The 24,689-nt window shown below is 50.9% G+C and overlaps 1 protein-coding gene across 3 annotated transcripts in view; it reads left to right on the top strand.

The window, feature by feature from the left end:
• LOC106743983 (neuronal acetylcholine receptor subunit alpha-7) overlaps positions 1-24,689 on the top strand; it is a 243,509-nt gene that overhangs the window by 114,745 nt on the left and 104,075 nt on the right. For all 3 annotated transcript variants that reach the window (XM_014618347.1, XM_014618348.1, XM_014618346.1), the window contains exon 6: positions 7,215-7,395. In XM_014618347.1, the coding sequence (XP_014473833.1) occupies positions 7,215-7,395 (181 nt within the window). The remainder of the gene's footprint in view (positions 1-7,214; positions 7,396-24,689) is intronic.

Below are 24,689 nucleotides of genomic sequence, written 5' to 3'. Positions count from 1 at the left end.
TCGAGTCTCTCTCTCTCCCTCTATCTATCTATCTACTCGTCTCTTTATCTATCTAACGAGATTAGACGGACAACGCTTTACGATTTCTCCACGATGCGAGACGAGGCCTGTCGCTGCCTGTCGTTTACGCTTAGTATCCAGTCACTTCTGGTGCTGTTCCCTTTTGTTTTTTTGTTTTTTTCATTTTTTTGTTCAGCTTCTTCTCTCCGAGGCACGCAGATCTATACATCTTTCTTTTCGCACGGAGCACACAGACTCCAACACGCAGACACTCTAATGCGCACCTAGTGACATATGCGTATACTCTGCTCCGTAGCTGGAGATAATTTACAGGTGGATCTAGCTAGAGGAAACACTGTGTGTCGTTTGGAGGGATTGATTTACGCGCACCTTGATCATCCGTCTCACTTAATTTACAGTCTCATTCTCTCGCGGGAAACTTTTCAACTTGTTGCATTCGTAACTTTGTAGTTGGAATGACGATCTTCTCTTTTTTGCGAAGGTAGACTTCTCCGTGAAAGTACTGAAGTCGCGCGCGAAAATAATCGCCCCCCTCGCAGAAAGAAAAGCCCGCGACGATTCAACTTGTCGCGAATTTCTAGCGGGTGATTATAAAAGTCAGGCGTACTTTTTTTCGTTTCTTTTCTTTTCCGCAATGAAATTCCGCAACGCGACTCGCGTACTGTCACGCCGTTCGAGTACCGGCATTGGATTGATCGACGATCGAGGGATCGTCCGCAAACTTGCAGTCCTCCCCCGGCTGATGAGTACTGTGTTCCATCAATAGTAAGTGAACGGTTTTTCATATTCGGGAATCACGAAGACACGAAGACATGCCGGACACGTCCGCTCGACGTCGCCGGCGCGATCTCCACGTTCCGTCGTTCGCGACGACGACGAGTGATCGACGTTTCGAAATTTTGCAACGCGCACGCCTGCGTGTTTTATATCGGGGCGCGTTGCTGCCGCCGGCGGGACTTTTCCCGTCATCGATCCGTAATATTTTTATATTCTTGCTGACCCGATCGCGTAATATTTTCACCTTTACGCGATATTTACGCGGCGCACGCATCATCGGGCTACGCGACGATACTCGCGACTATAGACGCGTCGAAATCTATAATTAACGGTTGCGGAAATATTTTCCTTTTCAACCGGGGCGGGAGGGTCAGTCGTTCGAACAGGAAGCACGTTCGCGAGGCATTAATTCTCCGCGTGTGTATCGCGCATGGGTCCGTCGCTCGTTCATCCCTGGAAATATATTAGCGCGACTAATTAAGAGACAAGAATCTCGCAGCCGCGTGAAACAAAGGGAAGAAAAAATCTGCGCGGAATCGGATGTACCTCGGCGGGTCTAGACAGCACGGCCGGTGGATTAAGAGTTAAGCGACTTACAACGGAACAACAGAAAAGTTCCGTTCCGGCGTCCTACATACAGAAAAGCCACTCTCCGCGGAAAACATACCGGAAGGGCTATCCACGCGTTCTCTCGTCTCGCGGGATATTTAAATCGTTCAATTCTAATTGTTCGAATGTATTCTCCCCCCTCTGCACCCGTTGTTTCTCGGGGGCAATCTCGCAGATTGCCGGCGAGTGATTGATGGCGAGTCCGGGTCTGCAGTAGACGTAGCAAGCCCTTAGCCTTTCGCTCTAAGCGATCAAATGTAACGTAATTTCTAGCAAAAGGCGTTTGCCGCGCTGCCAAAAGTCGCAATAACGCTTAAATCTTAGGAACCGCTACGTCTGGAAGCACTGTACCACATCTTACGATCTTGCGAACACCGTGCCATAATGTTATCACGTCTGGTAAGTGTTGGAAGCACTTTTCGCTAGAGATTACGTTATAATATAGTGCCTGCGGCAAAAGGACGAAGACTCCAGGCCGTGGCACGCAGAAAAGCGTAAGACTAAAGCAAAGTAAGGAAATCAACGAATCACAGTCAATTATTATCCTTACTTATTAAGTCGACTATGACTCGTCAGTTTTCTTACCGCTTATGTTTTACTTTTTACGTTCTTCTGCGCACCATGGCCTTTGCTACACCTAATGCAGATCCAGTCTTACGCAACTTGATGCCACGCTACCCCGGTTGTACTCAAAAACGAATATAGCGCGCACTTACCGGCCATATCAGCCGGTAGCGAAATCCACTCAAGTTTATTCATTGACTTTGGAACGCGTCGTAAAGCAGCCGGAATGAGCTCGCTCTCTCTCTCTCTCTCTCTCGTTCGCTCGCTCGCTCGCTCCGGCAAGTTTATAATTACCCCTAATAATCGCGCCGCTTTTTCCGCGGCCACCGATCTCGTTCGCTCGTCCGGATTATATCCGGCGTACGTTAAATCGGCCTTAAGTACCCATCGCGCGCGCCGATATTGTTTAAAGATACACACCGACACAATGGAGAGCGAACGGGACGGTCGTTACTCGTGGAACAAAAGGAGGGTAGCCGCCTGCTATCCAGGAGCACCGCGACTTACTTGTTGCTCTCGCCGGCGTTCTCTCCTCTCATGAATATCGCGAAGCGAGAACGACGCGAAGCGTGAACGAGAGGTGTGTGTGTGTGTGTGTGCGCGCGCGTCCACGGAATGGACAGAGATGGAGAGAACGGGAGAGACAGACGAGGGGGGTGAGAGGGAGGAGGGGGTCAGCGATCCTCGAGAACAGAATTTATCCGAAAGCCCCGACAATAGGCACCGCAGCGGGATCCGCCTTTGTTCGACGCGGAACAATCGACGAAAACGCCCCCTCAGAATTCATGAACGCGACAGCGCGTGGACTTTGATGCACGCCGGCGGGTAACCGGAGGGTAGAGCACGCGCAAAAGCAGAGCGAGAGGGAACGGCTCGATAAACATTGTCCTTTAATCCCGTCGGGCCCGCGTTCCATCATCGAATCCGACCGTCGGATATCCTTCCGCCGTGCGTCGCCGGACTTTTAATCGTTACTTTATCTCGCCCCCCTCGTCGCGAGGAATCGTCGGAGGAATCGCGATGACGGCGCGATTATTTCCTGGCCCCGACCGGCTCGGCCGTCGCGCAGACGGAGCGTACTCTCTCCTCCGCGGCGAAATCCGAGATCGATTTTTCCGTAAGCAGTAAGCTGACACATCGCGGAGGTCGCTTCGATCTTCGCGAATCTTCAGTCTTCAGCATCAAACGACAATTCGGTCTTGATTTCCCGGCGCTGCGTAGTTCCGTAAATGAGCTAACTTTCAAGTAGCTTACAATTTATCAACGTAATTGTTCGTTAACCGAGTTGTTTTTTCTGCGCGCGCGCATGGGGATTGCAATTCTGACGAGAGTCTACGAAATTCCGTCTTGGTTCTGCAAAGAGGGAGAAAGAGAGACAGTTAAATTTAATTTCCATTAAGATAAAGATTAATTAAAACCTTTGAAAAGCAAAATCGCGTTGTCCGCTCTCTCTCTCTCTCTCTCTCTCTCTTCGTCTCAATTGAATCGTCGTGAATTTCAAACCCCGTGAAAACTGTTTTGATTAATTTCATCTCCCGAGTGCTCGAGGCGAATTCGTCGCGCGGATATCCGGTACACGTAGCTCATTTTTCCGCCGTTATCATCTGAAAAGTACAATTCGGAACGCGTCCCCCGCGCGCTCGGAAATTAAGGCATTCGGGGGCGGATTTTTCGAGCAAACATTCGCGCGCACTATTCCTTCCGCAGACGTGCTTGTTTGGAGAACCGAATAAAGTACATAAGCTCCTCACAAGTTACGGTCGTGGCGTCGCGCAACGACGAGACTAAACCGGAGCGAGGAGGGCAGAGCTGACCCCCGTTTTGTCTGTTTCTCTCCTTCGCGCGGCTTTCCTCCTCATTCCTCGGCTCGGCTTTTCGGCCGGCGCTAAGCTGCAGATAAATGCGCGGAGATACGCGTCCCGATTATCGTACACTCTCGCTGCAAGCGCAACTCGCGCGTTATCGCGGAATGGCAAGAGAACGCACTCTGGTGTAACCGCCTTGTTTACCGAGGCGATATTTAAAAAGCCTCGTGCTCCACTCTCACCGTAATTCACCGTCGAATTTATCGTCACCGTTATCGCGCCGTGTCGCGCGTCCCTCGCTAATTAAGAGAGAAATCATCCCGCCGGCTAATTGGACCTGACCGGGTCGGGGAATTATCGGCCGAAAATGAACGCCGGCGCGTTCCTGTGTCACGGCGTGGATGTTCCCGACTTCGCCGCGTCCGAGATATTCTCCTCTCCTCCGCTTTGTGTCGGCGCGCTAATCGACGCTAAAGCGCTCCCGCGCAACGACAGCTCCCGGTGTTTGCGCTACTTTCTCGCTCTCTTCTAACCGTCCTACGAGCCGTTCCGCCGGTACTTAACGTCGAACAATCGCGTCGTTCGGGTACTCGGTGCCTCCTCGGCCGGAAACTTTCGCGGCCGCCGTTGTCACGCGGGGTCGAAAGGTGTTAGCGAAAACTCGCAAGTTTGCGGGGAAGCTTATGACGGCAGGGGGGGGGGGAGACGCGGTATCGGAGCGCGCGACGCCGGTGTCAAGCCGAACTGTAACTTCCATTACACGGGATTACGAGTTGAGTTACATCCCCGAGTGCATCGCAACTTTCTTCCTATAATGTATCGCTCATCAACGACGATGGAGGCGCAAGCCGACCGGCTGGATGTATCTTTCCGTGCTTCATCATGTATCGTGCATTCGGAAAATGGCGCGTGAACTACTTCTCCCGGCGGAAGTTCGCGAGCGCGGGGAGTGGCGTTTCTATTTTCGCTCGGCGATACGGACTCTCGACGGTGGGAAACACTTGCGGAGCCGCGTTCTGAAGTAAGGCGGAGAGCGACGGAAACGCTTCAACGCGACCTCGCGATAATCGCGTCGAAGGCCGCGAATCGCGCACCGATCCGCGTCCCCCGACGTCGTTAATTAGCCGCTTTACGATCCGCCCGTTGAATTCCGTCGTAATCGCAGCTCTATCAGCCCGCTGCGATGATATTCCAAGTCTCACGCACGCGCGCGCTTTCTCAGCCGGCCGTGTCGCAAATAATCACCGGCCGCCGGCGCGATATTTTCTTCTAATTAACACGCGGCCTGCAATAACGGGTCGGACAACGGAGCGACGGAACAACGAGAGAACGTCCGGCGCGTGCCGCTTCCTCACGTGGCGGAAACGCGCGCGCGGGATAAGTGCAGCGGCAGATAACGAGGTTTTCCGTAAAAGAGGGGACACGATTAACAAAATCCAATGCCCGGTACTCGCGAGCACGGTATTGTCGTACACGCGCGAGATTAATTAACCGGACACACTTTTCGGAGGAGGGAGGGAGGGTGAGCCCCNCCCCCCCCCCCCTCCCCTCGATTTCTCGTTAGTCTTCATTAGCCACACAACAACGACGACAACGCCGCCGCTATTCCCCGACGCGCCGAAGCAAACGAACGTTAGAGGAAGCGATCGATCGGTTTTTCCAGATCGGTCGATTTCACGAAGCCCGCCCCGCCGCCGGGCGGGTCGCCCGCGCGCCGGTTCGATTAAACGCGCATTAATCGACGTCGAGAGGAGATCTGTGCCCGCGGACCGGCGCGATCCAGGCCGAGTAACAAAACGCACAAAACCGAGACGGGACCGCATTTAATATCTCATCCGGCCGAATAAATGGACGAGAGCGCCGCCGCCGGCGGGATCACGTACGAAGAAGCAGACGAGCGCGATTAATGCAAACGGCGTTGAAAATTCAATTCTCCGCGAGCGCGTACTCGTGCGCGCGCGAATTAATTGACTCTGTCCAGCCTGGGTGGCTACCACCGCCCACCGGAAGCCCACCTTTTTCCCGCCCGTCCCACGAGCTTGCTTTATCCCTCTCCGTTCCACGATAAGGTGTAAAAGTAGCGCACCAGTGAGCGAGCAAGCGAGAGAGAGAGAGAGAGAGAGAGACCTTTAACGATACGGCGGCATCGATTTTCGATTGGCGAGAACGACATCCGCGAAACCTTCGATAACGACGATGCCACCCGTTCGGTCTCTCTCTCTCTCTCTCTCTCGCTCTCTCGCTCACTCCCATCCGTGTAACGCATACTTTGAGAGAACATTAACATCGATATCAACACGCTCGATTCTCCCCGTGAGCATCTTCGCGAACATTTTCGCGAGAGAGCGCGTAATATCAGTTCCCGCGGATTGTCTCTCTCTCTTTCTCTCTCGTCTCATATTCGAGTTACTTCCGCGGAGTGCGCGTTGCGCATCGCCGACTGCGAAAAGGGCCCTTCGTTTTTCATCAGCACGTTCCCCGGAGAGGGAATATGATATCGCGCTCACTGGCACCGCCGCTGCCGCCTGTGACATTCGGGAACTTAATAAGCCGCTTTGCTAGATAAATATGTCGCAAAAATTCGCGAGCAGGTTCCCGGGGCCCTCACTATATACCCGCCTTTATCCCTTAACGCCGTTTAAGTGGTCGGTTCAAATTATTCTTGAAGGATTAGCGCGCGAACGGCGCGCGAGCGCCGCTCTCAGGTTACCCCCGGCCGCTGTCTACCTCCTCCCTCGTCGCCCATTTCCGCTCCTCGTGGTTTCCNCCTCGTGGTTTCCCCCCCCCCCCCCCCTCAGCCCCCGGGACCGCGCTTAAAGAGGTTCTCATAAAACCGGTCCTAAGCGGTTTGCATTTTCATGAATAACATTCGTGAGCGGTCCGCTTTATCACCCTCCCTCACCTTCGCGATTCTCTCCTGCCGTTTTATTGCTCGCCGATGTCGCCTGATAGATGCGTTTTCGTACGATTTCGAGCAAGTGAATAGCGGCTGCGCGCGGCTAACCGGAAGAGAAACGCAATCTTGAGACACGCCGGTGATCCGCTTGAACTTTTAATTGCGCCCGAAGACAATCTTTTTCTCTTCGCGAGACGCGGCGCGCTTCTCGTGAACAATAACAACGTCGTGGAGAGAGAGAGAGAGAGAGAGAGAGCGGCGAGGAAATGTAATTAGAGAAGGAGAGATTCAACGTGCCGCTCAGCCGCCTCTCGAGCCTCACGATCCTTCCTGTCCTTCCGTGCCTCGTCCCCCGCGCGAAGCGAACTCAACAGCCGTATATTCGCGCTCGTCGATATCCTTCGTGCCGGAGATTCCGCCGGCGGCGCATTAACCGACCACGTTCCCTTCGGCGATTAAAGAGCGATTATAAACCGAGCGCGAAACGATCACGATCGACGACTGACGAGGGTAATTAATGGTGGTATGATATGAAACGTTAGTGCGGATGAGGGTTTCGACGGGACGTACCAAACAAACGTGGTGGTCACGCATAACGGCAGTTGCCTGTACGTCCCTCCGGGCATCTTCAAGAGCACATGCAAGATAGACATCACTTGGTTCCCCTTTGACGACCAACACTGTGACATGAAGTTCGGATCCTGGACCTACGACGGCAACCAGGTACACTACTGGCTCCACTTACACACCGACACACGCTCAAGTACACACCGAGAGCACCAAACGATTATGATCGATTATCCCTTGGATTCTTACCGAATGAGCTACACGCGCTTTCACTCGGGAATACCGGAAGCGGAGGGTGAATGGCTGATGGAGCGAGGGACCGCGAAATGTGGCCGTGCCGAAGTGCGACCGATGTGATCGCCGTGCGGCCCGACGAGAACGACGCATTTCCCGCCGGGCCTCGTAAGCGCGAGATACCCCGGTAATATCCGCCGGGGAAATTTTTATTGACCGCGCGATGAGCGATGGAGCTAATATGAGGTCTGGCGTCTGCGGAAATTTCCGCCCGACGCGGATTCCACGAATAACCGGGCCTTTGTACGAGTCAATTTGCGTGCGTGACGTGTGTCTTTTCAGCTTCTTCTTCGCCGAGAAACTTTGATCGCGCTTCTCCTTCGATCGGCCGTGACGTTATCCGAATAATACCGAGTCACGTCCGATCGGGTCACTGAGACTCGGTGAAATCGCAGAAATTTCCCGCGGCACAACTGCACCATTAACTGTACATCCGGCTTGATTAAATTCCCTCCAGCGAATGTGTAAAATTATCAGGAAATTACGATATTTAGCGGCGTGCACTGAGCGCGCGCGCACACGGAGATTCGCTACAATGCCGACTCCAATTAAGGCCCGCGGGCATTTTTACCGATTTCCGTGTACCTCCCTAACGAAGCGAATATAAAAATTAATAAGCAATTACGGGAGGCCAATTCGTCGTCGAAATCGCGAGGACGATAAAAACGCGCCTCAATCGCGACTATCGCCGCTTAATTACCGTCCAATTACCAATTACCGTGCGGTGAGGGGGGGGAGGCGCGTCTCGTTCGCGCCTAACGAGCTCGCGACCGAATTTCCACGGTGGCGCGGAAAACTGCCGGGGATTATCTCTATCCCGCGTGCCTCGTCGGCCTCCCGACCGGCGCTATCGACGTCGCAAATGGGGCCACTTTCGGTGTCCGTTCGCCATCAGGGATCCCCCGCTACCACTCGAGACTCGACCCAGCTCCCCCACCTCGCTCCCAGCCGAAACCAGAGAACCCCCATCCCCCCGCGCCCGTCACCGGGCACATCTCGCGGCTTCTTCTGTCCGACACAAGACTCACAGTGCAAAACACACAATAGCGATGCTCCATAGATAGCCGTTCTCACGCTTCGTAGCTTCAGCTCGGATCTATATATACATATTACATAGGCATATATATTATGACATATAATATTTTACATGTTACACGTACGAACACTACGTACGAACACACACGCACCGACGTATGTGTGAGCTAGCATCGGGAATGCCGCGGGAAAGAAGGAGATGAAGCGAGATAGGAAAATGTGTGTCAGGGATAGCATCCCCCCAGCACTCCGGAAGGGAATTTCGGCTCGACGACGTCCTCCTCCGTCGCGACTCCTCTCCGTGATTCGTCGCCCGAGCGCGCGAGCTTCACCTTTCTCTCTCTGTCTGTCTCTCTCTCTCTCTCTCGCTTTCTTTCCCGCTCGAATACATATGGGAAAATTTCGAGATATTTTCGACGGGGAGAGAGAGAGAGAGAGAGAAGGAAGGTAGATATTCCATTTTGCGAGCAGTTGACGGCGCGATTTCGCCGCTTCTCGAGACACATCCTCTACACGGGAGAGAGCGTGCTCGATTTTCAGAGAGTCTCGCCGCGCGAATTACAGCAACCTGGGGCCTGTGTTCGCACGTTACCTCTATTCCGCAAATTGTGCGCGGCACCCTGGGAGCCGATTACCGCTGCGGAAATATGCCGATAGCCGCGCGAGCGGGCTCGAATCGTCGAATTCGATCTTGCCATGTTCAATTATTCCCAAATTGCGGGTAACTTGAGGTGATCGCCATTAATGGAGCGATCTCCATACACTATTACCGTAACGCCGTTTCAACGCGCCGCATCCCAACGACAGCGCTTGTTTCTACGATATCGGAGAGGGAAGCTCGTGGATTAACTCGGATCGTACTCACCTCGTCGCACCGAGTCGCCTCGCGATGAGCCGCGTTTCTCGTTTTTTCCCCCCTCGAAAATTGATTCGATCCGCACCCGTCGCGAGACGCACAGCTCGGCCGTTCGATTCCGCCCGGCGTAATGAAGAAATTCGGCCGCGTCGTTTGATTTTATAGACGGGCTTACCTTAGCGCGTAATTTTATATAGACGCGGCAGACTTCGGGGCCGAGGGTGGACATTTTGTTAAACTGGCTCTGGACTCGATTATATCCGAATTGCGGGTAACCCGTGGTGACCGCCGTTAATGGAACGATCTCGCGGCCCCTCTCCGTAGATTGTGCCGCGGATATTTCAACGGTGCGTTGTCAACGGTAATTGCATCCACGGTGCCGGATAAATTGCCGTTGCCTTCGCCAAAGTGAGCGATTCGCAGGCCGCATATAATGCACTTTTCCGGGCGTTACACGCTAATTATTCTTGATTATCCTTTTTGCGAAGCGCACAATCGCCGGGACATTCACGTTCTCAGCGCTCGTAGTCTCGCGCTCGCGTCTTTCCTGCCCTCCGGGGGAGAATTACAGTCGGAGGTGGAAGAAGAGAGCCTCGTCTCGCGCGTCACCCCCTTGCCGACGACTTAATTTCTCGCGAGTTATCGATTATCCGCGCGGCCTCCTGCAATTTTTCCGCGAATTTGCCGAAAGCACTCGCTCGATTCCCGACGACGCGAGTTCTCTAATCCCGGATTAACTTCGGACTGCGGGAGCTGGCGGCCCGCCAACGCCGGAGTTTCACATTAGTTCATACGAATCGCGCGCTCACATTGTCGAATTTACGTTCCGCCTCGCGTCGACTGAAGTTCGACGACTTTCGCGCGATTTAAAGAAGGATCGACAGATCGGTCGGTGTGCGATCGCGACTTCGCTTCTCTCTCTCTCTGTTTTACTTCCTACTTTGCTACGTCGGTCCGTCGCACGATAAATTCCGCCTGCCGACGCGACGACTATTCCCCCCGCGCCGTCGGTAATGTGTGGAAACCGAGACGCGTCTTCACGCCAAATATCGAGGTGCAAATGCCGAGGCGACGCCACACTTAACTCGCGACGTCAAGTTTGCCGAACTCGTTCCCACGGCGCACAGTTTGTAGGGCGCATATAAACGCCAAATGTTAAATTCATTTTACTTACTGCGGCCCGGCCTCGACACCTCGCCGCGTCCATGACAGTTCCCGGGAGTCCCTCGGGACTTTCCGGGACGCAAAAAACTGCTACGTTGTAGATAAGCCAGTCCGTCCTGTCGAGTCATCCTGCGACGCGCAAACTTAATGAGTCGGTAAATCCCTGCAACTCGGTGTATCATCGACGACGCGACGTTTCGCATTCCGCGACTCCGCTCGATCACGAGAACACCGTTCCGCATATCATTCCGTTAATTGCTCCGCTCGTTAGATTCGCGCAACGCAACGGTTACCAGCGGTGATTTTTACAGCAACTCGCAATAGGGAATTTCCTCAAATCTAACTGCGATACAATTTCCCGAAATAATTGTGGATTCCAGTTGGGGAATCTACGCAGGCTTCGGTTAGAAGTGTAATGTTGCAAACGTACGATTCTAAATGAGAAATATAAACAGATTCTATTTGGTCACTTGTTGATGTTTTCCCAAAGATTTTTCTTGGTTTACGCTACGATCGAACAAAATGTACGAAACACTTTAAGTATTTATATTTTGAAGTGCACACACATACACGCTAATAAGCATAGTAACATCGACAATGTAATCCCGTTTATTCACCACTCGTGACCTCTTAGACCGGTAATTCATAATTATATTTTATATTTAAGATCGCCTTAAGTTTATTTCCAGATGCTCCGTAATGCTAATGAAATGAGCCGCAGTGTTAGATAATGAACTTAAGATAATTGGGTCGTAGGTAGTGCCAGATTTTCAGTGACGATGTTAAAGAGCTTCTAAATCAATTTATTGTTTGAAAACAAAAAAACGACTTTCATATCACTTCATTTAATTACCTAAATAATAAATGTTAATTTTGAGCGAAATTAAGAGAAATGTACATACAGTATCACAAACACGGCGATATTATTAATTTTTCTTGTTGACGCTTTATTTACACATCAGTTGAACTAACAGAGGTGCATACATAATAGAAAATGATATATAAGTATTTAAATATATGTATATGTACATATATATCGCGGATATTATTATTAATTGTACATTTGCTACGGCTATATTTTCAGAACAAAATAATCAATAATTCTGAAATTTGTGTATATCTTTACATTAATCCTTAATATCACAGTAGTTTTTCATAAAAATCCTGAGTATGTTTTAGAAGAAATTAAAAATAAAAGTCAGGAACAGAACATTGGCATCAAGGAAGACGTCGTCTTTAGTTGCGAATATCCCAATTAAAGTGTGGCAAGAATACGAAATACGACGAAACTTTTGAGAAAATTATTTGTTTTCGCATTTTTGTCTATTGCAAGCACGCACTCCGGCTACCTTTTTCCACCTCGAGATGGCGTCTAAACGCTTTCATCAACACCAACACTCTTCGCGTCTTTCACACAGAGTTACAAATAATGCGTACACTTACTCCGGCTGACTTTAGGTCATATTTAAATTTGTAACGCAAGTTTCAAAATTCTTGAAATATTCATTTAAACTATCTTAAGACAACCCTATAAATATTAGACTCATCTACGAATATAGACCTTGTAATAATCGGATATCCGATCAAACTGCCACTCGATTACAGTCACTCGATAACAATCGCGCGCGGCACGAAGTATCTTTGCGGAAAAAAGATCTCGTCCCATATTCGAGATAAAAATGAGACTCTCAATTGGTATCGTAGTGGAATAACCTATTTTGCAACAATTTCGGCTATTCTGACCGAAACCTATTGTATCTGGGGAAATTATGAGAAATTTCTACGCGGGCAAATATAAAGTTAGAGCGCGCGTTTCGACCGCGAGAAGCATTCTCCGCGCTACTTCACCGGAGATATATCGAGTCGAGCGTGGTGTATGATTAATTACCTTCCGACACTTTTGCCTTTCGACGACCGCTTAATGACGTTGCGATGGCGAGTAGCAGATTAGACGCGTTAACGATGGCGATCGGCCTTTCTCAAGCGAAAGAGAGAGGATGCTGTCTCAGCGCGGCAAGCTCTATTTCTCACGACGTCGCGCGAAAGGACATTTTCGTGCGGGCGCATATTCAGCACGGAGTGTGTCCGTTTTGTTTTTATCGCCGGGCTTTTACGACTCGGAACGAGGACGAGCTGTACTTTGCGATATACGATTCATCGTGACGCGCTGGCCGAATCACGCGACAATTGGCGATAGCGGTTCGTAAAATGCAACGTGCAAATGACAAAACGGTGATTTTCCGTTTGGCGTTGATGTACCGTAAAACGTCGCACCGCATCGTAAAGCTTAGCGAGTGCACGCTAACGGCCGAGGAATGCGTGCACTGAAACGCTTCCGAATGAGGAGAACGAATGTCGGACGCGAAATTCCGGATGAACCGCCGTGAAAAGCGCCCCGTCATTCTCGCCCTCCCCTCATCGTCAGCGCCATCATCGCCGCCATTGTCGTCCGGAAAAGATTATTTTGGAGGTTTTCCACCGAAACCACCGAAGTCGGAGGTAAATCAATCATAACGGGTTGTCGCGCTCGCGCGTACACGCATTTGCCATTTATTCGAGCATATTTTGCGGTTAACACAAGCGAATAAACACACACCGTCGCGGAATATTGCAAAATTCGGAGCTTCGAAAATCAACAAGTAATCGCTCCCGCCGTTCCGCGCATTGCGTCTTTCGACAATTTCCGAAGTCAGATCCGTGCGCGCGTTGTTGACACTAATAACGCGAAATTTATCAGACGCACGTGGCGGCCTCGCCGCCGTCGCTCGCTTTGACAGAGCGCGACGCCTGCATTCTCGTGTAATAAATTGCGCGTCGAACTATTTCCTCGCTGTCATTACCGATAAATTTATAAGCACACCGTCATCCTTCTTTGTTCATCCCGCTTTAATACGGCTAACAAACGATAGAAGTCTAAAAAAGCGGCATCGCTCTCCCCCAGGCGGGGCTTACCTCACGGACGATAAATAATCTTTCTTTCTCTCGCTCCGCTTTCACGTCGCGGTCTCATCGATTTCCAGCGTAACGGCGATAAATTTGATTACTATTTGTCTAGGCGCCCGCGTGCGCCAAGTGTTTTCCCCGTGTCACTTCACGCAATACCCATCCGTCCATCTTGATTGCGGCACAGATCAAACTTTTTTCCCCTGCGCCAATCGTTCGTCGTACATTTTGACGTGCACAGAAGGAAATTGATGTTCAAAACGATCCATTGGAATTTAGCGTTACTTTAACATGGGGGATGTGTTAAAAAGTACACAAATATAGTGTTAAATTAACACATTCGTCGAGATACATTGAAAAACGAGTTCGGTTCGACCTACCTTACAGTGCACAACCGAACGCATTGCGGTTGAAGAAAACAGAATTTCGAGTTCTCATGAACCAAATTTGATTTTCATAACCAGAAATCCCGTTTCCTTCAACCGAAACGCGTTTGGTTGTCCATTGCAAGGTACATTCAACTAAAGTTATTTTTCAGTACACGTCGACAGTATGAATGTGTTAATTTAACATTATATTTGTGTACTTTTTAAGACATACATTGAAAGAAAAAAAATATTACATTCAAGTAAATAATTACTCCAATATTGCTTAGTAAATGTTTACTAGGATCGAGTAAATATTACTTGAGTGTAACCAAAAAGTGCTAAATTCCAGTAACATGAACTTAATCAAAATAAAAATTTGCTCAGAAGTATTATTTACTTGAATATAGACTTTCCTCTTTCAATGTATTCATGTATTTTTTAACACATTTCCGGTGTTAAAGTAACGCAATTTCAGTTAATCGTTTTTAACACGAAATTTTTTATCATATGTAACACACGATTAAGTATGTGCAACAACGAGCGACATTTAAATCGGCGTTTATAATATGTTGAGGGATTAAAATGTTGACTAGAATTATTTCAGCAACTCGCTCGGCCGGACCGGTCGAGTTTCGTCGCGAGTCACTCGAGTTACGAATCGCCTGGAATCCCGTAATGCGGCTGTAATGCCGCCTGAAATAAACGGAGACGTAATGTCGTTGAACCTTTATTCGACGATTACGCCTTCCGCCGGGCTTTTTTGAGGAAACTTTTTCGACGGAACGGTCGTCGGGCTTAATACGATTTCCACGGTCGGGCGAATGAGAATCTCGTTCCTCCGATAAATTCCGCGCTTAAATAATAAATAATCCACCCGCTTCCGGTATTACATGGATTACACGGTGGCACTTTTCCCCGGTGTGTGTTCCACCGTCGTCATCTCGCGTATAATAAATCGATCGCGCGTCGCTCGCGCGCGTTGGTTCGTCGAACCTCGTCGGCCATAAGGCGAGCTCGATAATAATGGAATCTTAATGAGGGATCAACGTCTCTCGAATCGCCGTTGATCATACCGGCCGAACTGGAGTATTATTAGCGGCTCTCATAAAACGTTCACGGGACGGGGAACGATTTTCCGACCGATGCTCGCCTTTAATAACGAGGACGTCGTTGGCGCGCGCGGGAGGGAGATAACAGCGCGCAGATATATCGATCACTCATCACCGACATATTATTATGCAGTCCTTTAAATCTTCGGAGTTTCATGTTTCGGACAAAAGAGCGCTTTTCCGGAAGACGACGACGCGGCGGGCCCGGAGCTTTTTATCCGTTATCATTAAAATCGCCTGCACATAGAGTCCGGCGGGGCTCTCTTGAAATTACATTCGCAATTAAGTTCGGTCCATTTTCTCACGCTCGTTCGAGCCTTCACCACGGAGCTTTGTCCGTTCCGTCGTAATGGCGCGCATCGCCGTAATCGTCCCACTTACACGCGTGCACGCTCGCTCGTATGATTTCGTTATTCTCACTTCTTCCCACCTCGCTACTGAATCGGGGATCGATCGACTGATTTCGCGCGGTCACCTTTCCGTCCCGACACGGAGGCGACGGAGGACGTCCGCGATAAAAATGGATCGAAGCGGCAGCGAGGATAGACGACGAGAAGAAGAGGAGTCGCGCGCGCGTCGTCGATTCCGTGGAGGCCGCCCGTAAAAATTGAGCCGGAGGCCTCCGATAAACAAATTTATTTATTCATCCCGCACTAAAGCACAGTTAATGGACGGCCGTGGTATTTTGGCCCCGCAGAAATAGAAACATTTTACGAGGCGGTCGTAAACATTTACCCGTTTCCGACGGAAGCTCGTTCGCGCGCGTTTTATTCCCGACAATGAAATTTGGATTTTTTTGCGTCGCCAGTTAGACTGTGCGCGCGCCGTTATCGGGCCAATTCTTCATCAGCATTCGCCCAATCGCCAATTTCGTCCACTTTTTTCGGATGAATTATTCTAATTGCTCGGTGAATCGAGTCAATCAGGATTCTTTCGGAGTGCTGGGAGCGGCTTGTTACGGAATATATACAGCCGAAACAACCGAGATTTTTGTATCCACGTCACGAGCGCAATCTGGGCACACTAATTGGCTATAGCTTTGTTGGACTTTTATATACATATATAATGGTGTCTCAGCGTATATATATATATATTTTTTAACCTTCCTACGTAGAGGAGGGCGCTGTGATGGGCTGATGTCGCTTGCCGATGTTACTTTGCTTTCACGGGCTTTTTCTTCGAGTATCGAGCGAGAGCTTTCGCTATATATATATACATACATACATATATATACGATGACGAGTGCGGAAGTAAAACGGGAGGGGGAGAAAGGATAAAGAAGGGAAGAAGGAGGGGGAGGGGGGTGGGGGACGAAAGAATAAAAACAGGGAAGAAAGGAAAAAAAAAAACTGAGAAAGAGGGGAAACTACGTGAAAGGCAACGCGGCGGGGTTCTTTCCGAGAGGTTATATGCATATATATATACAGTGATATATCCCCGCGTTTCTCCCGCGCGAATAGGATACGACGTGGAAAAGGAGGTGCAAGACGATCGCGACCTACACAACTACCCAATATATACTTATACATGCCTCACACACATATACATCGACCAGTCAAAGCAGGGACCACGTGATTATGTCTGAGCTGGGAATTACGATTTTGCATGGAGCACATGTCCATCGTCGTTCTACTATCGACTCCGCACCGATTATCCTCGCCGATCTCTCCTCGTGAAGAGTGTCCACCCGGCTGCCTCCCCGAATTTTTCTCCTTCCCTCTTCCTCCTCCTCTTCCACCCTCCTAAAGTCCGGTTTTCTCTCTTTCGTTTCGTCTTTTTGTTCCTTCATTCCCGTGCGATTACAGTCGCGTGCTTGTATACGCTTCGTATCTACTGACTCTTTCTCTCTCTCTCTCTCTCTCTCTCTCTCTCTCTACCTATCTATCTATCTTTCTGTTTCCTACTTTTTACTGCTTCGGCAATTTCTCGTGCATGCAACGGCGATCTTTGCTGCGCATGATGTGCATAACTTATCACGACGATAACTCGTAGCTAGAGGAAGGTGTGCACTTCTCGCGTTTATACATTTCGCCGTTTCGAGGATTAGTTTCGAGTCGCAGCCGGATAGTACTTCCGAGAGTGTTTCAGTAGTTTGTTGACAAGCGTTAAACGTTGAGGAATGTTATAAGTATATATATATATATATATATCGAGAGGCGAGGTATAGAACTCCTTTTTGAGCGTTTGATCTAGATTCTTTGGAAACGGTAACGTAAAACGAGGACACCTTTACGTATTTACTATTTGCAATATTGTGTCACGTTTGTCCGAGATATTCCTTTCAATTGTTGCACGTTGGATTTTCACGCAGAAGTATTGCTTCTTATAGCTTTCTTTACTTGCGAGAACAAATCTACCGTCCGACCGCACATCGACTTGTGTTACTTGCTCGATACCAATCAATCAAGTTGTCGGTAATTGTCAGACGTAGCCGGTCGGGCGAACGAGCGGAATCCGCCGCCCACTGACAGATATATATCAACGGTATACTTTTTCTCTCGCGTACAAAAGAATTCGATAAGAATCCCCGACGATTGAATCAACGTGTAATCGGCGGTATACGCCGTTCGGTGCGATCCGAGAAAGGTCGCGCATTGAGACACTTCAGCCGCGATTCGTCTAATTACGAAGATACTTAGGAGAACGCTGATTAGCAATTACGGTCGCTCGGTCCCGATCGAAGAGTCGAAACGGCGGGAAAACGGGCAGGGAAATCAATGCGCTCTTGGAGTTACCGGTCGTCGTGACGGATTACGAAGACGCTCGCGCGTGTGATCCGCGACTCCACGATCAGCCTACCACTTTACGTAATCGCCGCCGCCAGCAGCTACAGCGGCAGCAGTAACAGCAGCGGCAGGAGTGGCAGCAGCAGGAGTGGCACCAGCCGAGGATCACTTTCCTCTCGAGTCGATTTATCCGAGACGTGAGGGAGAGACGCCTCGCTCGCGCTCCGCGTTTACTCGGCGGAATAACCGACGACGTTCCCGTTCCGTGCAATTTTCCGGTCGCTTCGTCATCGCCGGCGCTTCCGGCCATTTCGTTTATGAACAATTTGCGAGGACTCCCCCCGGTCCTCCTACTTCTATCTCTCTCTATCTTTCTTTAACTCTACCTCTCTTACTATTTTCCTCCTCTCTCTTTCTCTTTCTACTACGACCCATCTTCTCCTCGTTTCCCGGACTTGTTATTTCTCATCCCACGAACGATTCCTCGGCGGTCGTCCGACGCGAACACGCGCGCGTCTCGACCACCGCCCGAGGATCGAGTCATTTGCAATCCGTCGATCCGCCGAACCAGAGCGAGTCCTGGCTGAACTTCCTACCGTGGAGTCGATAGCTGAGGGACGTATCCATGCCGGTGACAAGCGAGTCCTCATTCTTGAGATTCTTGAGATTCTCCTGGCCGCGCGATTTGTTCCGGCAGCCGTGAGAGCTAATTCTCGATCGGTCCTCCGTGCTAACTACTCGAGAGCGCTTCGATCCGTCCGCCTCGTCCCCGATGACCGACGGGTCCGCGCTTCACTCACGTGTGTGTCGCCGCGAAACTTCTCCTTCATCCCGCGAGCCGAATCCTCTCGGGAGATGTCACGGGTATTACTTCGCGAACGACATTTCCGCCGTCTTTTTTCAACTCAAACCGGCGTTTCAACGTCGAAACATCCGCTCGTAGGAACTGTTCGAAGTAACGAGTAACACGAGAGGGGATCGCCGCCTTTACGGCCCCTCGTGCGTTCACCCTCGTGCAATAACCCGTGGTTTACAACTGTCGGTTTACAAGATGCCGGACCGTTGATAGAGTCCGCCGGTAAATTCGCGCGACGATATGGAAGATGAAGTAGGGACCGCGCGACGGTCTCACTGCCGGTCTCACAACCGCGAACTACGCTCGTCGTAAAGCACAGCTTATCCGTTGCGCCGCAGATGGGCTCGCACATAGCGCAAATCGATGAACTGCGAAGATCAACATACGCGAACACGTGCGAAATCGCGCCGGTGACGCGCGACACATGTGCGGAAAAAAAGGGAGGCTGATCGGATTAACCCATTAACTGCCAAATTTTTTGTTTGAAATTTTCCGCCGGATAAGTTATATATACGCACAAAAAATTGTGTAACGGTATAATTATATTCAAATTATGTTTTGTTTTGAGCCCCAAATGGGGATCGTGGCGGTTAATTCAACGTCCAGTCGAAGCTCACATTCGCGGACGAGGCGTCCTTCGAGGTAGCGGACTTTCACCCTGCCCCGATAGGATTCCCAGCGCGGGAATCGCCGGGAACCGCGCGCTGATAATGCACCGGCCTGCAGGCGGCCTTAATATCGCAAACCGCGAGTTCGGTCCAAGTTTAGTTCCGCCCACGGCGAAGCTTATTTGTAATATTGACTCTCACTCCCGCGGGAAAGTTGATTATTAACGCCGAGGCGAGTTTTATCGAGAGCCCAGGGAAAAATGCATCGCGAGCGGGAGAGCGCGCAGGAGGGTCTAATCGAAAAGTTTCCGCCTCGGGAGTGCTATTCTCCTGCATCTTCATTTCGCCCCGAGCGGCCTCGCACGCGCGTTGTCGCGTTATCAACGCGCACTTGCGAAAGGAAGAGTAAGAGGCATTGATTCGAACGAGAACTCGCGGATCGAATCGGTCGGCGTGTTGGCGTCCGGAGGGACACGATTATTAACGATCAGCTCGTGAGAAAGAATCGCAACGGGGAATCCGAAGGATGAGTACTCGCTCGCAGCTAAGCTTAGGCTAAGTTCGCGTCCGCTTCGGGCACTTCAGTGTCCTCCGCTGCCTCGTCTCTCCGCCGAGAGACGTTCCCCGTCTTTATCGTAATCTCGCGATACGCGAGACGATGTCCTTTTGTGAAGACGTCGCTCTCGAGAGCCGGCGGATCAGCTGTCCCTCGATAAGGACGACGGCGCAGTGCGTCGTCATCGCGTCATCTCCGCCCCCCGAGTCATGCAAGTGGAAATATTAAACCGTCCGCTTAAGCGCTGTCTCGCTCGCCGATATCTGTATCATTCATTGTGCAGAATATACTAATTACGTGCTAATTATTACGCCGGGGCGAGCTACACGAGCTCCCGCGCTAAAGAGCCCCCGAACTGAATACACAAATATGTACAGCGCGTATCATTTTCACGCTATACATTATGTATACCGAAAGGGCGACGGTAGATGCCGCAATAATTTTGCATTAATTCGAATCGTGCGTAAATAATATGCAGATTGACGTACATTCATTAATTATGTGAAGACCGATAAATTAAACTCTCTCTCGCACAGGCGCGCGCGCACACACACACGCACCCGAATCCAAGCCGATCACGCGACATGTAACGCCAGCGTCCGGCGGTACGAACGGCGGTAAAAACCGAATGGAAACCATCATTTCCACACGCGTGCTCGTGAATTTTCCGTCTTACCGAAGAAGAACAGCGCGTCGCGATTATCGCGATGTTCACATTTAATCACGAAAGTCCGGATTTGTGCGCACGGTTTGCACATTGCGGACTCTCCCTCTCTTTCTCACTCTCTCTCGCGTGCTCAGGTAATCTTCACTAAGCGCCTAACACGTCACTAAATATTCGCACGTACGCCGATCGGCGGCTTGTGGTTTGCACTATACATATGTATACATTGTACACCATGTGCGACAGTTTCTTGCCGGCGAGCTAATGTACAAGCGCACTCGCGCGGCGGCCACTCGCGTTCGCGAGCGATAAACCGCGAACAACCCCTCGTGGATTTTCATTTCGCCACCGCGCTGCCAACGTTCCCCTTCCCGTCGCCTAACCGGGCTGGTTCGTTCAACGTGAAATATGCGGAGCAAACGGTCTCCTCCCGCGCGTGTCACAATTCAACCCCGGCCCGGCTCGTTCTTGGAAAGCCAAAGAGCAAAGAAAATTCCCGGCGCAATCTTATTCAAAGAACAAAACGTACATTGCAAATGCCCTCAGCAAGAGAGAGAGAGAGAAAGGGAGGAAGAAGAATACACACACATATATATATATATATATATATATTCGTCGTACCCGGGCAGAAAATGGGCGCGAAACTTTTATTTAATGCGAAAGGCTCAAGGTATCGGTTCGTTTTTACGCAGTGAAATTACCCTTAATTGAACGATATTCTTGCAGAAGTCGTTATACGCGTATCCTCGCCTCCTTCCTCGCGTATCAACGATAATCCTTTCGTTTGCGTATGTACATAATTGAACGGGCACTTTGACAAAAGCGGTTGATCGAGGTCGGCGTAACAAAAGCGAGAAACAGCCGTGAAACGGTTGTGACTCACTCTCTCTCTCTCTCTCTCTCTCTCTCGAACATACGAATTGTATCGAGAAGTAGAAAGAAAAAGAGAAAGAGAGAGAGGGGAGAGAGAGTGGCGGACCGAGCTGGAAATCCCATTCGGCGGATCAGCCGACGCGCGGCGATCGGTGTCATTTTTTTAAATTTCTAATCGCGTCGTGACGCGCACCGCGCGGTTTCGGGTCGGCGACAATAACATTTTTCCTGCCGGAGCCGGACTAGACGTCGGGAAATAAACGAGGTGCTCGATACCTGCCTTTCACCTGTTGCACGTATGTGTTTCCGCCGCCGCGATGCCGCAACGACGCGCCGAGACACTTCTCTCTCTCTCTCTTTCTTTATCCTTCTCTCGAGCAGCTGCTCCACGAATCTTCCCCCCCCCCCTGCATTCCTCGCGAGTCCTCGCCCCTCTTTCGTCGTGTACCCTTACAGTCGTCGATCCGTCAGTATCGCATCGCCCGAGATGCGCCCTCCCGACTCTCGCAAAAATCTCCCACTGTCGGAATTTATTCCTCGTCCCGGCAAGACGAACGGCCGCTATCGGGCCGTCCGACTGCAGCGAAATACGTTTCTCGAATCGCCTCGAATTGAAATCCCGGGGTTAGTAAATCAACGGGGTAGAGGTAGGGGAGGAAGGGGGTACAAGCCGCGGACATTTATTTTGAGCAGCTGCTATTGATCGCCGCCGCGAACAGTTTCGATTTATCCGTCTATCATTGAGAGAGAGAGAGAGAGAGAGAGACATCAAAGAACGATTCTGTGTGCAACGCGCGCGCGCGTGTGTGCGCATGTTTTTGTGTTTATTTCCGACCTAAACGATAGCCCGGTGTAAAAGAGACTTGATTTTATTGCGCACGATGAGCGACACATACGCCCGGCGTACTTTGCGCGTCCGCGTATCGGATAATTAAATCCGCGCGGTATCCGGATGATCGGATCGAATCGCAATTATTACATTTTTGGGAAAATTCGCTTACCTTGTCCGACACACGATAACACAATTATCCGGGGGCCAAGGGAGGGAAGGGGGGAAATGATTGCGACATGTTCATGGAGACCGAAGCGAGTCTTCCGTGGTCGCGCATAATAACTCAAGCAGATCTCAGCAGACGCAGCACGAAATGAAAGGCATGAAACGCACCTGTTCATTTCGCGAGCTTTCACTTGCAGCGACGACGGGGAGGGGAGGAGGCGCGCGCAGTCCGCGGGACAACGATAACGACGACGAAGTTTTTCAGCAAGGTTGAACACAGCAGCATCCGAGCGGCACGCGCGATCCCGATTGCCCGCGACTCGTATGCGCGAAGCGGACGCGGTTTGTTCGGATGCGCTCTTACTTGCGTGCCCCTCGACGCACTTGATCACGAGTCACAGAGTGAGCCGTAATTACAGCCTGACACACGAAACGTGCGGTGCGTGCGAGCTGGGGCACTCATGTAAGACCACGTGCCGAAAAAAAAACAAAAAAGAAAGAGAGAAAGCCAAAAAGAGAACGAAAGAAAAGAAGGAGACGCACCGGCCTCTCGCGATGAATACATTAAGCCGCGTCCTCCTTGCAACCCTTAAGTGTTACTCGACGAGAGGTCGGACGTCTCCGTCGAGGAAATCACCCGCGCGCGGCTCGCTCGCGCCCTCCTCCCGCCTCGGAACGACGTCTCGTGCTGACGATCGATCGGCGTGCGATCGTAAAATCGCTCGATCGCTCGCTCGTTATTCTGAGATAAAACGCAGAAAGAAAAGAGGCAGAAATCGATTCGCGATGCGCGAGGAAAGGACGACGAGGCGACGGCGGCAGCCTTCGTTTCTCGCCGAGGAGCTCGTTAAGAGACCGGCGCACGGCGACCAAGGCGCGCGTCGGCCACGGGTGATTTCTTCCCCACCACATTTTCGTGTCGGACGAGAATCGTAGATCGTAAAGAATCGCAAACCCCCACCCCCCTCTCGCCTACTTTCAAGTGCATCGCGACGTCGGGAGCGGCGTAACGCCTTTACCCGCCGCCTTTCTTCCGCGGCGCAGCGTGCGACGCGCAGCGCCGACGACGACGACGTGTCGCTTTTTTCTCTCCCTTGTAATTTCGTGCGCGAGGGCGGCGCGGCGATTCCGCGCGGAAAAAAGGAAAGCTGCCAGTTAGCTGAACGCGCGCGCTCGTCGCAATTTTACAACGCGTCGCCCGCTTTTTATACGGGCGAGATATTTTGCGGGTGTCACTTTGCGTTCCGAAAGCTCGGAATTAAATAACGCGTGCCGCGCGCGCGAAATACCGCCACGCCGGGGAATCCACCGCGCGTTTTCGCAATTTCGCTGATTTCGCGTCGTGGAACGTAGGTACGTCGCGATCTCGCCGTCCTTTGACCAGCGTTTCCCTCGCGGATCTGTTCGGCCGGGAATTGGAAAGGAAGCGAAACAGGGGGGAGGAGAGGGGAGGAAGAAAGGAACACGCTCCCCATTGGGTATTCCGGCGGTGCCTTTTTATCGATTACGCGTTTTGTACGCGAGGGATCAGCGAACAGCCGCGCATTGGCCTTACCTCGTTCAATCACAGCAACGAACTTTCCGCTCGGCTGTGCAAAGTCCAAACTGCGCACGACGTGCATACGCGCGCGTACAGAATACACTATCGCGGACACGACATTTAGGCGTGGGCGATGGGCCGCGAGATTTCGCGATCAATATCGAGCTCGTTTGCGCATTGCCGCGCGCGCCCCGCTCGCTCTCGTGAATTCGAGATGCTGGAAAACGGCCGGGAAGTTTCACTCGTTGAATCGCGGTCTCATGGAGGAATCGGGCTTATCAGTCGGAACGATTCGATCGCACGCAACGTCAACCTCTTCGCTCGTTCGCGAAGCATCGCTATTAAAATAACCGCGCGGAGATGAGAACGTCGGATGATTGTTTTCTATAAGTAACGAACTTGGCGAAAATTCCGTTGCAAATCAGAGGAAACAAGAGATGCGTCGTGTAAGAAGTTTCGCGTCTACGCGAATTTATTACAACGTTTTGCTTGTTCTCTTCGTCAGCGAGATCTGCATAAACGCATATTGAAGAGATGGATTTTTCGTCTCGCGTCTCTACGTCGATCCGTTCGCGAGTTGCGACTTTCCGAAGTCGCGGGCCGAACAACGTAGCCCTATCTGTGTTCTGTGTTCTAGAAGTTGCAGCGACGTGAGATAAAAACCGTTGCGAAGCCGGAACTCCCGCGATTCGGGCGTACGCAATGTCGTTTCGGCTCGAAAGAAAAATGCACCGGTGAAGTTAGATCATCGCGATGGGAAATATCGATCGTCCTCGAGTTCGAGTAAGAATTGATCCGTGGTGAAAAAACGGAGCAACCCCGACGGGAGCTGGAAATGTCACGAGGCGGTATTTTCCTGTT

This window comes from Dinoponera quadriceps, unplaced genomic scaffold (assembly GCF_001313825.1).
Source record: "Dinoponera quadriceps isolate SergipeBrazil2010 unplaced genomic scaffold, ASM131382v1 scaffold1252, whole genome shotgun sequence".
Lineage (NCBI taxonomy): Eukaryota > Metazoa > Arthropoda > Insecta > Hymenoptera > Formicidae > Dinoponera > Dinoponera quadriceps.
The sequence above is the reverse complement of the archived record's forward strand: the minus strand, read 5'-3'. Positions and strand labels throughout refer to the sequence as shown.